The sequence below is a fragment of the Nicotiana sylvestris genome, chromosome 10 (genome assembly GCF_000393655.2).
Source record: "Nicotiana sylvestris chromosome 10, ASM39365v2, whole genome shotgun sequence".
NCBI lineage: Eukaryota > Viridiplantae > Streptophyta > Magnoliopsida > Solanales > Solanaceae > Nicotiana > Nicotiana sylvestris.
In genome coordinates, this window is record NC_091066.1 from 9,960,463 (window position 1) to 9,975,830 (window position 15,368).

Here is a 15,368-nt window from a genome sequence, read left to right on the forward strand (position 1 = left end):
GAGGACAGGGGTCGCCTGGCTCAAGCGAGGTCTCGAACAATCACGTTCCTATTAGGAGGGATTCTACTGGGGGCAACAAAACCGGGCCGGTAGGTGTGCGTTTGACCTTTGAGGAGGCTCAACGGCTCTGTTCCATGGTGAGTTTTGGCCGATCGTATTAGTTTTTCAGTTTTGCACTCCCACTTTCTTATTGAGCTCCTTTTTCATAGGCCTTTGACAAGCTCAAGTCCGAGCTGCTCCGCCGTAAAGCCAGGTTGAGGAAAGCCTTGGATGGGGAGAAATCCCTCAGGCTTCTTTGAGATAAGAGGGCAGATGAGCTGGTATTCCTGCTGTATGAAGCAAATCGTAGCCTGAACTACGAAAGCTACCTTGATAAATAGGTAACCTTTGCCTAGAGGGAATACATGCTTCTTCTTCAATCCTCAGGGATTAATATTTTGACACCTCAGTTATAGAGCAAGGCAAAGGATTTGGAACGCCTTTGGGGCGAGGTCGGCCAGGCCAAACATGAGTGTAGCGAGCTAAGGGCTTATATAGATGCCCACGTTGCGACCAAGAAGAGTGCTCTGGCCAAGGTTCTGCGCTCGAGGTGTAGATCCGGAACTCTTGTGAGAATAGCTCGGTTCAGACGAGCAGGATTGCAAGGCTCGAGTTTGACCTTTTGGAGATGAAGGCTGAGGTCATAAACGCCCAGGCTGAAGCTGAAAAGATCCAGTCTAAGGCAGATAAGAAAGTGGTCGTTTATTTAAAAGACGTTGGTGACGTTCGAGCAAAGTTGAGAGATGCTTCCGATCGAGAGAGCAGAAGCAATGAATATGCCCGATGCAAATCTCAAAGATAAACCCTCGAAGTGATTCACGCCAGGTAATTCAATCTCTCAGAAGAGATAGCGCAGGCCAAGGCGAACGAATACGATGTCAAATTCCTCTTGTCTGATGTCGAAGATAGTGGAGAAGAGGCTGATGGGGTCACAGTCCCTGAGGGAAAAATTGACTAGGCTTTTTTCTACTTGATTCTTTGTACAGTGTTCTTAGAGAACTTTGTAAATGTAGCCTTTCAATATTCTATGCATGCATATATGTAACGAAACCTTTTGGTTTTCTCCTTTTTTCACTTTCTACTTGCTCGTGTATGTCTTTCTTTATCTTGAGTTTTGACATTTTGTTAATGATTAGCTAGACGAATTGGCCTTTGAGTAAAAACTCTTAAGTTTGCAACTCAGCCCTAAGGCTTGTTGGGATGGCTCGTAGGCTCCTAGGTGTTGGGTCGGTATGACCTCTAATATAGGCTGCCACTGGACTCTTACGCATTTGCCCTTAGGTGTTTTTAGTTAAATGTTTCGGGCTCAGTCTCCGAGTCGAATTTCGATTCGACCTCATTGACCCTTCAGTTTTTAAGCTGTACCTTAGGCTCTTACGCATTGGGTCAGTACGACCTCTTAATATAGGTTGGTGACAATGTCTATTACACTTTAGGTCGGTACGACCTTTAATCTTAAGCTGGCGACTGTGGCTCTTACGTATTGGGTCGGTACGACCTTTTAATATAGGCTCGCGATAGTGGCTCTTACACTTTGGGTCGGTATGACTTTTTAATATAGGCTGGCGATAGTGGATCTTACGCTTTGGATCGGTACGACCTCTTATGTAGGCTTTATTTTTCCTCGCTAAAGACTTTTTGAAGTTTTTGTGTTCACCCGACTCTTTGATGGTTCGATAAGAATCTCGATTGTGAGCCGTTAGGTAGTGATAATTGAGCACCTCATAAGGTTTTGCTCGACGACTTAAATGCTTCGAAGCCTATTGTTTGGAGCTTATATGATCGAAGCTCTTTTATTATGCCGAGGGTAGCCTGATTAACCGGTTATTTTCGAAATTTTTCAAAGTAATTGAAGGCTTGTGATTTTATAGCGACGGTCGGGCGTCCCCGAGTCGCGTGAGTTTGGCCAGAGTTTTTTAGTTCTCGAGTGAAGTAGTTTCGGTATCTATATCGAGGGTATGCCTTTTTAGGTGTCTTATAAGTTCGGATATATAGCCTTAACTTTAAGATTGGGATTATGACTTTTGTAAGGTCTTACAAATTTTAACATGTCTTTCTTGAGGTCTTATAGATAAGTTTACTTGGTACAAGTATGGTTCATGCCTTGCTTGAGGTCTTACAGATAAATTTACTTGGTACAAGTATGGTTTATGCCTTACTTGAGGTTTTACAGTTTTAGTGTTTCCGCATGGAGGGCTTTTGGACTCGAGGTTGACCACCTAGGGTCTTACGACCTTGAGTTTCTGATAGTTCAAGGGGATGATAGTCGATGACAGTCCCCGAGACATCGAAACATTTTTGGCTCTGGAGCCATTCTTTTGTAAACTTGGTGTTGCCTCGTTGAGGGCTTATGAGTTTGATGATAGTCCCCGAGTGTTCGGAAATTTTTGGCTTCCTTGCGAAAGTATCAGACTTCTTTGAAGCATAAAGCATTTTGATGGATAAGGAAATATTCTTTGATTGCTTGGCACAAGTATTAAAGCGTTTTGATGGAGGAGGAAACATTCTTTGATTACTTGACACAAGTATACATGTTTTTTCCATCAAGGGCTCAATTATTCTATGCGGACACGATTCGTTCGCCCGTTTGGCCCGATACATCATTTTACTACTGAGACCCTTTTCGACTTATCTTGACTTTTTCGAGAAGGTGATCTTCCGAGGGGATGCCCCCTAGTGTTCGAGGTTGACTAAAGAGAAGCCTTGAACACTTGTGAAATTTTCCTTAGGTAGCATATAAATGTTGCCTCGTTAAAAACATTATCGGTAAAACCATTCTTGGGATAAAACCCGATCGAAGGAAAAGAGTGCAACACATGCTTTGAAGCCTTAAGGTTTTCGAGCTGTACAGTGCTTTGACTTGTTCTAATCAGACACCTGTATAAAGGTTAGTGTAAAATGTAAATAAAAAGGGAGATGGTTATACCTTAGTGGTGATGGCGCTTTGAGCATCGATATGTTTGCTTCGGGGACACGACACGGTCCTTTGCTTATTTTATTCGGATGTAGACGAGAATGTGTCTCGTGATTGCTACTTCAATGTTTTCTTATCCTTTGGCTCCTTCAATGTTGGGGGCGTTGACGACGGTGCCACATCGTGCACAACGAACATTTCCCTTGCTGCATGTTGTTCCCCACACACAGGTTTTATTCCGTCCTTCATCGAAAACTTCATCACTAGATGAAGGGTTGATGGTACTGCTCCCATGCAGTGTATCCATGACCTTCCGAGCAAGGCGTTGTACCTCATGTCTCCTTCGATGAAATGGAATTTGGCATTTTAGGTCGTGCCGGCCGCGTTGACCGGGAGGGTGATTTCCCCTTTCATTGTTTTGCTCGCCATGTTGAATCCGTTGAGGACTCGAGAGTTGGGCACGATTTGGTCTAGCAGCCCGAGCTGCTCCACCACCCTCTACATGATAATGTTGGCCGAGCTACCTGGATCCACAAGTACACGTTTAATTTGAAATGTATTCACAAGAAAGAATATTACCAATGCATCATTATGAGGCTAAGACAGGGCCTCGATGTCCTCGTTGCTGAATGTGAGAGCGTCCTCGGGTATGTAACCTTGAGTTCGCTTTTCCCTGGTGATGGATATTTTTGTTCTTCTGATAGTGGGTTCCTGTGGGACGTCAATTCCTCCATGATCATATGGATGACATGTTCCCGCTCATCTGTTTCATTCTTCCTGTTTGCCTCTTTCTCTCGGAACTGATTTTTGGCTCGGTCGTTAAGGAACTCTCGGAGGGGCCCTTTGCTGAGTAGTCGGGCTACTTCTACTCGGAGTTGTCTGCAATCTTCGGTCCTATGATTCTATGTGCCATGAAATTTGCACACTAAGTTGGGGTTCCTCTACGACGGATCTGATAGTATAGTTCTTGGCTACCTGGTGTCTCTGATTTTACTGATGGCAGATACGATGTCTGAAACATCAATGTTGAAGTTGTATTCCGACAGGCTTGGTGCCTTTGTCGGTCCTGTGTGTCTATTGAATTTGACTCTGCGTACGAGTCATCAAGGATTTTGACATCAGTCTGTTCTTCAATCATTTTAGGGTATGTTACGCCTTGGGGCGTTTCTCCTATCTTCGATGTATGGTTGGTACCTTTCCTTGTTTGTCTTTGGCTCCTTTGCCAAGAGACTACTTGGATATACCGAGCCCGATAGGGCTCCTAGTTGGTCGTCCTCGACCATAATCTTCGACTAACATCGGTTATGGACATCCGACCAAGTCACATCGGGGTATCCAACCAAATTCTTCTTCTGCTGCTTTGAAGCCACCGAGTTTCGCTCATTCAAGCCTTGGATGAAGGCCTGCACTGCCCAGTCATAGGAGACCGGTGGTAATTCCATTCGCTCCATTTGAACGCGAGATATGAACTCCCGTAGCATCTTGTTTTCCCTTTGTTTGATTTTGAAGACGTCGGATTTTCTTGTTGCCACCTCGATGTCACCGGCATGTGCCTTTATGAAAGAGTCTACCAGCATGGCAAATGAGTTTATTGAATTCAGAGCTAGGTTGTGACACCACATCATGGCCCCTTTCGAGAGTGTTTCTCCAAACTTTTTTAGCAGGACGGATTCAATCTCGTCATCCCTCAGGTCATTACCCTTCACCGCACAAGTGTAAGCAGTGACGTACTCATTGGGATCTGATGTTAAGTTGTACTTCAGAAGGTCGGGCACTCTGAATTTCTTCGGGATAGTCTTTGGAGCGGCATTTGATGAGAATGGATTTTGTACGAATTTCTTTGAATCAGCAAAAGTTCAGTTGGGTATGACTGGGAAACTTCAAATTTGATCTTTAGAGCCGAGATAATTTGAGGCTCGAGCCATGCGAATAAGTAGTATTTGTTTTGATCTCTCGCTTTTAGCCATTCACTGCCCCAATTGTTTGTTGGGTCCAGTCTCCGAGTCGCATTGTGACTGGTGCTTCAATTGACCTTTAAGCTTTCTTCTGCCTGCATGGGCAAATGATGATGGCTCTTTGGGCTTTGAGTTAAAGGAGAAACTCAAGGAGGTGAAAGAAGAAAAAATAAGCTGAAAGATAAATTTAAGTGGTTGGAGCAGAGAATACTAGGCGGTCGTGACTAAACAATGACATGTACATGTTGAGCGTAGTAGTGTATCTTTATGTTTCCCGTGTCATATGTTTTCGTTAGTTGTACTGAATTTAAGTTATGTTAGGTTTACTATATTTGTGTTTGTGTTGTAGTGTTAAAATAAAATTGTTGTTCAAATTGTGTTAAAATAAAATTGTTGTTAAAATAAAATTCTTGTTATTATTTAAATAATGTATTATTTACATAAAATACAAAAAAAAACCAATGTGTCCCACAGTCTGTGTGCTTCAATGCAGTCGATGGCCTGAGGCGCTTTGCTCATGGTTGCTAATTAATCGAATAATTGCTCTCGTAGTACTCTCCTGAATTACTACTCGCCTATTCAAATAGATTAACACATATATTCTTATAGAGTTAATCTATTAAGAATGCATTATGATTAACTCACCAATCCTATTGCGTTCTAATTAACTCACCCTTTTTGTGACTTGCCGGGGTGGTTGGTTTGGTTCCGGGGATATTTCGGAATGAATTTGGACACTTAGTCCCAAGTTTGGAAGCTTGAGTTGAAAGAGTTGACCATATGTTGACTTATGCGTAAACAACACCAGAACGGAATTTTGATGGTTTCGATAGCTTCTATGCTAATTTTGGACTTAGGAGTATGTCCAGATATTAATTTGGAGGTCCATAGGTCGTTTTGGCTTAAATTGGCGAAAGTTGAAAAGTTAAAAGTTTTTAAAGTTGAGAAGTTTAACTGAGATTTGACTTTATTAATACCGAGCTCGGATTTTTATTCCAGAAGTTGGAATAGGTCCGTTGTATCAATTTTGACTTTTGTGCAAAATTTGAGGTCAATTGGAGTTGGTTTAGTGTGTTTCGGTATTGGTTTTAGATGTTAGAAGTTCAATTGTTCATTAGACTTGAATTGAGGTACGATTCATGTTTTCGATGATGTTTGATGTGATTTGAGGCTTCTACAAAGGTTGTTTAATGTTTTCGAACCTGTTGGTATGTTTCGATGAGGTCCCGGGGGCCTCGGGTGTGATTCAGATAATGTTCGGCTCATTTTGGACTTGTTGGACTACTGTAGTTGCTCTATTTGGTTTCCTTATACGTGTTCGTGAGGGCAGGCTCGCGATCGCGAAGAGTATTTGGGTGACTGGTGAAGATTGTTCTTCGCGTTCGCGAGAATTGGGACGCGTTCGCAGAGGTTCGGTGAGTTGTGCATCGCGAACACGTGAAGAATGTCGCATTCGCAATAAAGGGAGGTCAGGCTCTGGGTGGCAGGTGCTTGTTGATCGCGATCGTGAGGCATGGACCGCAATCATGAAGCTTCAAGGTAATTGTTCACTATGTTCGCGACAGGGAATTGGCATTTGCGTAAGAGGATTTTTCCATTGGGAAATTTTGTGCTTCGCGAATGCTAGGCATGTTTCGTGTTCGCGAAGGAGGAGCACCTGGGCAGATTTTTTTATATGTAAATCCAGTAGGCATTGTGCCTAGGGTTAGTTTTCATATATGAAAAAGAAAGTACAGCGAATGAGGGAGACATAAACTTTACCTCTAAGTCAGTGGTAGGTACCAAAAGGTCATCTTCTCTAAAATAACCAGTTGGTACCAAACAAAAGTGAGGAGTTAGACCTAAGTATAAATACCATTTGTCTATCAAAACAAGATAACCTAATGGTTTACAATAACAAACTATAAGGAGTGTTAGGTCAACTATAAAACTAGGATGGAAGGACTTGTTGCATTTACAAGCAATCCTATAAATTAAATAAAAGGAAGCCCCCCACTATGTGTAGTGACAAAATTATAGTTATACAACATAAGGGGGAAAAGATAAGGTACAATACAAGTGTTTACGGTGAAAATGGTAATAACAATTAAATTTGTTGATGGGACTCTAAAAATACGTGATCTATTTTTATGCTAGTTTATTAAGCAGTTGATGCTAAGTGTGTGAGATCTAAGACGAAATGGAGTTAAGGAGGGAGCCACAATCAAACCGATAGGATAGCTACTCGGGGCCTGAGGCTTGTCGATCCTGGGCCTCGAGGTCGATCCTGGGCCTCGATTACGAGCTAGCAAAGGCAGTTGATATATGACTAACGGCTATAATAAAATCAATGAAGGCTCTTTATGGCCAATGATAAGCAATAAATGAAGAACAAGTATGAAGACGATAAATGGAAGCAATAATATTAGGGGGAATGTGTTAGAGATTGAAATAGAGAGCTCTTATATATTTTCGTGTGAAGTAAATGAAATGACCAACCTTTACAAAGTAATAGGGATCCCCTTTATATAGGAGGGAAATCCCATCATAGTACAACAAGTATTAATTACAAAGATATGGAGATATGACCACTAGATGACACCCTGCTTGGGTCTTCGAGTATCTCTCTAGGCTTTGTCAGTCCTAGCCACGTGCCTTGGGAACTCCCCGTTTTCGCCATGGGTATGGTTGATATTATCACAATACCGAGTGTCGGCGAACCTCAAGGTAAGAGTCTCGGTCGTAGCCTTGTAGCCTCGGGACTTCGAGACGGTCTTCCGAGGTGCTTTGATAATGAGAAATTGGACCCTCCGATTTCATCGTATACAGATAGTACGCGTGTTTCTTAGAGAGGAGTGATAAGAAACGATTTTGACACCCAACACTTCGGACTTCCCGCAGTGATGTCACACTGACGATATCGTACTTACGATGTAAGTCTCCACGATAACTGGTACATCCTATGGAGTTGTTTTTTTAGCGTCATTCAATGTGCTGCCAATTCCCATTCTTCAAGGCGACCGTATCGCCGTCGATCCAGTTTTCAATGGTGCATTGATTGCGCATGTCGATACATCTTCTAAAGGAATTGATGGCATTGTAGGCCACACTATCATCCCCTATAAATTGGGCCTTTCCATGCTAACTTTTTATTCAAGTGTTTCTCAACATCTTTTCATTCCTTTCTTCTCATTCTCATTATCCTTCTCTTATTGTTATTCTCCATATTTGGGGTTTCTACCCTTAAGATCTTACGGTGGCGTTCTTACCAGTCGTGCCATAGCCTTTTACCTGGTCTTTGCTATGTCGAGCGGGATTATACTGTCTCGTTGTATTTGTTATTATTGTTACAACTGTCAATGTTGTCGTCGTTAGACCGAGGTAACGAGATGAAAGAGGTCGGCCTGTTCCGACTTGGGGGAATATTTGGACTCTACACCGCTGCTCGGGAGAGTGTTCAGACTATACACTGCTACTCACTCTGCTACCCTGGCCTGGTGTTGCACTTCATCCCTCGGGTCTTCTCCCAAGGGATAAAATGGCGCACGGCCGTTAAGCTCGCATGGCACGATGTCCTGGAAGGTGGACCCAGAGCGGCCGTGCGAGTAGGGTTGAGGCTCGCCAAATCTTTAACCTTTGGCTTCGGCGGTCTATGTCTCTTGTTTCTGCTTCTTTTACATCACCTTCCTCTTTTTTTCCTTCCCGCTTTCCACTTCTTCATCTTTGCCCTTGGAGATATTGCTCCGTGGGATTGAACTGGGAACCTAGAGGAGGTGGCGGTCGAAGGTATCACTGTCGAGGATGCATGGTCGAGGGGGTAGAGCTCGGAGATGCTGATACTGGAGATGAACCTTCAAGAGTAGATTAGGTCCCAGGCTTTCACTATATGTGTACCCGCTCACTTCTTTGTTTCTGTGTAAGGACCCCTCGTGGGCTTTTGTAATCATATGTAAGGACCCCTCATGGGCTTTTGTAATTGAATGTTTCATGAATACAAAGATATTTTCTCCAATTTATCTTCGATGCTTGCTATATTCTTTTATGTTTGTGGAGACTCTGAATGCATGGCTCTGTCTATTGTTGCCAATACCAAACTCGGGTGCGAGTATTCTTTTTAGCCTTTGGTCGATTAATATGGCCTTGCGCGGAACCCTTTGTGATCCCTTGGATCGAACCTAAATCGGGCCGATGTACTCGGGTCACTAGGACCTTCACTTCGAGTAGAATGAAAGTAACATTTTGGGCCTTGGAATCATGGTTTATTACTTAAACTACGTGGTAACCTTTGAGAAGAAATTTGCTCGGAGGCATGTGGACAAGGACTGCCTTTGATCTCTCGAGGGCAGTCCCCGAGCAGAGGTTCGTTCAAATTCAGACCACTTGGAAACTCGCTCTGGGTTTAGTATAAATAGCCTTAGCGCGCTGTAGATAGATCTTGAAAGAGGGTTTGTCCGATCTCAGACGGTACCCTGAGGCCAAGGCCATACGGGTGGAGTGTAAATGCTTATTTCCTTGGAGCCTGATTCCCTTTTGACAAAAAACCCCACGAGGCCGAGTATCACCTCGGGTCTCGTAATGATGCCATTGGCTTCCTAGAGCCTAACCTTCCCTTTGATGGAGATCCAAATATAGTGCTAAAATCGGTTTACAGTAAAGAAGCAAGAAATCTTTAAAGAAAAGTCATTGACAAACTCAGAATCCTTCCAGATCTACAAAGATCGGGACAGATTCATATCCAAAGGTTAGGGTTTTGAGGAGAAAGGGGGGGAGGGGGTAAAGAGAACCTTGTTTTGAACTAGAGATTTGAACCGTAGAACTTCAATAGAAATTACTCACAAACCATGGAGGAACTCCTGAAGAGCCTTGAATGAGATCTAGACCAGATCTCTTCGAGGTTCTTCTACAAAAACCACATAATCGAACAACCAGGGAGATATGAGACAAGTAGATGCTTCGTACAGCCATAGGACGCGATAAATCTGACAGGGATTCAAAGGATTAGGGCTGATTTTGGGTGACAGCGATTGGAGATTAGGGTTTAGGTTGAGAGAACTTGAGAGAGGAGAGGAACAGATGACGGCGGTGAAAGGAGAAAAATTATTAGGGTTTGGGGGGGGGTATAGGCTAGTTTATTTTAGGTAAGGGGAGATTTGGACCGTTGATCAAAGTGATCAACTGCCAGGATCTAACAAGAACCGGGTCGGGTAGATTTGTTAGGGTCAGATGGGATTTGGGCTTGGGTTTTGGTTTGGTTTGAAATTGGGTATTTTCAAGGGCTATATTTTAAATACTCGATTAATTTAGTAAAAAAAATTTATAAAATAATTTAAAAATGATAAAAATGTGATTTGTGTGTGAAAATGTTTAGAAATACTTAATATTATAAAAATATGAAAAGCCACTTTATGTATGGATAATATAATTTTGCATATATATAGGCTATTGTTGCAAAAATACATAATTCTAGCCTAAAAATGCAAATGTGATTATAAAAATGCAATTAAAATATTTGAACACTTATATGAGCATAAATGATGAATTTAGATGATTAAGTGATTATAAAGTAATATGAGGGATAATTGTTGAATATTTATATAATTAAAAATGTAGAAATAAATTGATTCAAGGCCTTTAAAAATTATAGAAAAATTGTAAAAATACTTGTGCATGTTTGTAAATGCATGTACAATATTTTGAAAGTATGTATGCATATTTAAAATATATGAGAGAAAAAATTGGGTATCAACAACTACCCATCTTTACCCGGGAAGGATGAAAGAGTTTTCGAGTAAAGAAATGATGGTCAATTTTGACCGAATGGGATGTTTTGAAAGATAGAGGCCAAACTCTGGACTTTGAGCTGCCTAAATATCCCTAGTTTTACAGGAATCAGGCCATGTGTAGTTCCAGATTCATTGGCGGTATATACCAATGAAGTAATTACAAGAACGAACACGAGATTTCGGACTGGATGCAAGAGTGGTTATGGTGAACGGTTAAGTTTGAGATAGCTTGAAGGAACTGGAGCAAGGTTTCTCCTACTAGGATAGCGGTTGCTTGCTGGTCACCTGCAGATAAAGAGATGCTACAGGCATGTATTTGTGCGAAAATTTAATCATGATGCAGATTCCCTTTGGACCATGAAGGTTGTCTTCAGACGATTAAGGATGACGTCCTCAGACCATGATGTCCTAGGACATGAATTGTTTAGTAGAGTATTCGTAGGCCATGAAATGACGTTCTCGGGCCATGAAGATGGTGCCTCCGAACCATGACGCCTTTGAATAATGCTATGCAGATTTGAGGGATCCTCAAGCCATGGCATGGTGTCTTCCGGCTATGAGGATGATGCCTTTTAGACTATGACGCCTTTGGATGGGTTGGAGATATTTCAGCCCATGAGATATAATAATATAATGTTACCAAGACAAGGCTTAGTCTTGTGAAAGGAAGGGCAGAGCTTAGCCCAATTGAAAAGCAAATAGACAGTACCAGAATAGAGTAATATTTATGTAAGGAGGTACAGTGCTTAGTCACATGCAAATGTGGAGGAAAGGATTAGCCTCATGCAGATATGGAGGCAAGGATTATCCTCATACAGGTATGGAGGCAGACAAGGATTAGCCTCATACCAATATGGAGGTAAGGATTAGCATCATGCAAATATGGAGGAAAGGATTAGCCTCATGCAAATATGGATGCAAGGATTAGCCTCATGCAAATATGGAGGCAGGGATTAGCCTCATGTAAATGTGGAGGCAAAGATTATCCTCATGCAAATAGGGAGGCAGGTATTAGCCTCATGCAGATAAGGAGGCAAAGATTAGCCTCATGCAAATATGGAGGCAGGGATTAGCCTCATACAAATATGGAGGCAGAGATTAGCCTTGTGCAAGTATGGAGCCAAGGGTTAGCCTCGTGCAATTATGGAGACAGGGATTAGCCTCGTACAAGTATGGAGGCAAGGGTTAGCCTCATGCAAGTATGGAGGTAGGGATTAGCCTTATGTAGATATGGAGGCAAGGATTAGCCTCATGCAGATAGGGAGACAAGGATTAGCCTGATGCAGATATGGAGGCAAGGATTAGCCTCATGTAGATATGGAGGCAAGGATTAGCCTCATGCAGATATGGAGGCAAGGATTAGCCTCATGCAGATAGGGAGGCAAGGATTAGCCTCATATAGATATGGAGGCAAGGATTAGCCTCATGCAGATAGGGAGGTAAGGATTAGCCTCATGCAAATATGGAAGCAGGGATTAGCCTCATGCAAATATGGTGGCAGGGATTAGCCTCATGCAGATATAGAGGCAAGGATTAGCCTCATGCAAGTATGCGGGACAGGGCTTAGTCCCATGCAAAGAGCGAGTAGAAAATAAAAGTAGTATATTTCTTAGCTGGAGATATATATTCTATGTCTGATGGCCTGATTGGTAGTGATCTTGTTACGTGTGTACATGTTTGCGAATGATATCACTACGTCAGATGTGCCTGCGCTCAAAGAAAAATTGTAAGTTTTGTGAGGGGGAGGATGGTTCGTGCCTTCGTCCGCTGGCCTTGTTTTGCTCCATTCTGGAGTCCTTTTCGAGTTTCCCTAGGTAGAACCTGACTGTTACGGAAATAGAGTTTTCGAAAATATGCAATTATTGATAAAAATAGAGTCATTTTAGAAACATATTGATATATCAAGTGATTTTTAGATGAACTAGTGACTGTAACACATTTCAGAGACATTGCAGTTTTCTCATGTTAGAATTTTGAGGGTCCTCCTCAAAATTCTGCCCCAGTTTATTAGATGATCCCTCAGCTGTTTGCGGATAATGAGCCTTGTTGAACCTTCTTCGGAATTTTGAGAATCCTTCTCAACATTCTGCCCCAGTTTCTTAACCGATTTCTGACTGTTTGGTATATGTTAGCACTGGCTGGACTTGCTCCAGAATTTTGAGGGCCCTCCTCAAAATTCTTCCCCAGTTTTTGATTTTGGGAGAAAATGAAAATTTTATTATGATATGACCGAACCCATAAGGCTGCCTACGTATCCTCTCTTAAACGGGAATCATATCAAGCGTAGTTCAATTACATCAAATGAGGAAATAATCTAAGCATAGTATCTCTTGACTGCGTCTGAGTTGATTGGTTTGGGCCAGATTTCTCTGTCCATTTTTGTGAGTATGAATGCTCCTCCTATTAACACACTGTGAACCATGTAAGGACCTTGCCATTTGGGAGAGAATTTCCCTTTGGCTTTATCTTGATGTGGGAAGATCTTCTTCAGCACTAACTGTCCTAGTGCAAATTGCCTTGGTTTGACCCTTTTGTTGAAAGCTCTAGACATTCTGTTCTGGTAAAGCTGACCGTGACATATTGCGTTCATCTTTTTTTCATCTATGAGGGCCAATTGTTCATAGTGGCTCTTTATCCATTCTGCATCGCTGAGTTCAACCTCCTTTATGATTCTAAAAGAAGGAATCTCTACCTCGGCTGGGATTACAGCCTCGGTACCATAAACCAGCAAGTAGATGGTTGCGCCGGTTGATGTGCGAACCGTGGTGCGGTATCCCAATAGAGCAAAAGGAAGCTTCTCGTGCAACTTTTTGCGGTTTTCTACCATCTTCCTTAGTATCTTCTTGATGTTTTTGTTGGCGGCCTCTACATCTCTATTCATCTGAGGTCTATAGGCTATGGAATTCATGTATTTGATTTTGAAAGTTTCACATATGGATTTCATGAGATCACTATTGAGGTTAGCAGCGTTATCAGTAACAATGAACTCGGGAACTCCGAACCGGCAAACGATACAATCTTTGAAAAAATCTGCGATGACCTTCTTGGTTACAGCTTTGTAAGATGCAGCCTCTACCCACTTTGTGAAGTAATCGATGGCTACCAGAATAAACCTGTGCCCATTTGAAGAAGTGGGCTCGATTGGACCGATGACATCCATTCCCCAGGCGGCACATGGCCAAGGTAAGCTTGTTGCATTGAGCTCATTCGACGACACTTTTATCATGTCGGCATGCACTTGGCATTGGTAGCATGTCCCATCATGTATTTCCCCAAGTAGCTTAGAAGCCTCTTTTGCGTTGACACATCTCAGAAGTCCCAAACCAGGAGTTCTTCTGTACAAATTTTCTCCTCCATAGAAGAAGTGATTGGACAATCTCCGGAGTATGCGCTTCTGAGTGTGGTTTGCATGCTCCGAATATTCTCCTTTCGCCAAATACTCCTTGATGTCATGGAACCAAGGTTTTCCATCTGTTTCTTCTTTAACATGGTCACAATATGTCGGTTGATTATGAATTCTCACCGGGATAGGATTAATGTAATTCTTATCTAGATGTTGTATCATGGATGATAAAGTGACCAATGCATCGACGAACTCATTCTAAATTCTGGGCACATGTCGGAACTCTATCTTCGTGAACCTCTTTCTCAATTCCTACACATGGTGCAGATATAGCAATATCTTGGAATTCTTGGTGGCCCATTCTTCTTGTACCTGGTGCACAAGCAAAACTGAATCACCGATTACCAGCAGCTCCTGAATATTCATGTCGATTGCCATGTTGAGTCCTAGTATGCAGGCTTCATATTCCGCCATGTTGTTGGTGCAGGAAAATCTGAGTTTAGCAGATACCGGATAATGTTGACCTATTTCTGATACCTAAACTGCTCCAATGCCCACTCCTTTGAAGTTTGTAGCTCTGTCAAAGAACATCCTCCAATCATCGCACACTTCGGTAATGTCTTCCCCTACGAATGACACTTCTTCATCAGGAAAATACATTTTCAAGGGGTTGTATTCTCCTCCCACCGGATTTTCAGCAAGATGATCTGTCAATGCTTGTGCTTTGACCGCCTTTTGAGTTACATAGATGATATCAAACTCACTTAATAGTATCTACCACTTGGCCAACTTTCCAGTCGGCATGGGTTTCTGAAATATATACTTTAAAGGGTCCATCCTGGATTTGAGGTATGTGGTGTAGGCACAGAAGTAATGCCTCAATTTCTGAGCTATCCAGGTGAAAGCACAGCAAGTGCGTTCCAGCAGAGAGTATCGTGCTTCGTAAGGTGTAAACTTCTTACTAAAATAGTATATGGCTTGCTCCTTTCTCCCTGTCTCATCATGTTGTCCAAGAACACATCTGATGACTCCATCCAATACAGATAGATTGAGTAGCAAAGGTCGCCCTGGTTCCGACGGGACCAGAACTGGTGGTGTGGACAGGTACTTTTTGATCTTGCCAAAAGCTTTCTGACAATCCTCGGTCCAGCTTGTCTCAGCATCTTTCCTCAGCATCTTAAAGATGGGTTCACACATGACTGTGGAATATGCTATGAAGCGACTGATATAGTTGAGACGTCCTAGGAAGCTCATCACGTCCTTCTTGCTCCTAGGTGGCGGTAACTCCTAAATAGCCTTGACTTTAGACGGATCCAGCTCGATCCCTCGACGACTGACAATGAATCCCAGTAACT

The 15,368-nt window shown here is 42.4% G+C and overlaps 1 protein-coding gene across 1 annotated transcript; it reads right to left on the reverse strand.

Moving 5' to 3' along the window:
- Positions 1-12,984: 12,984 nt before the first annotated feature.
- Positions 12,985-14,235, reverse strand: LOC138878991 (uncharacterized). The gene has a single exon (XM_070158563.1). It carries the CDS (start codon positions 14,233-14,235, stop codon positions 12,985-12,987), a length of 1,251 nt encoding a protein of 416 aa, XP_070014664.1.
- Positions 14,236-15,368: the final 1,133 nt, after the last annotated feature.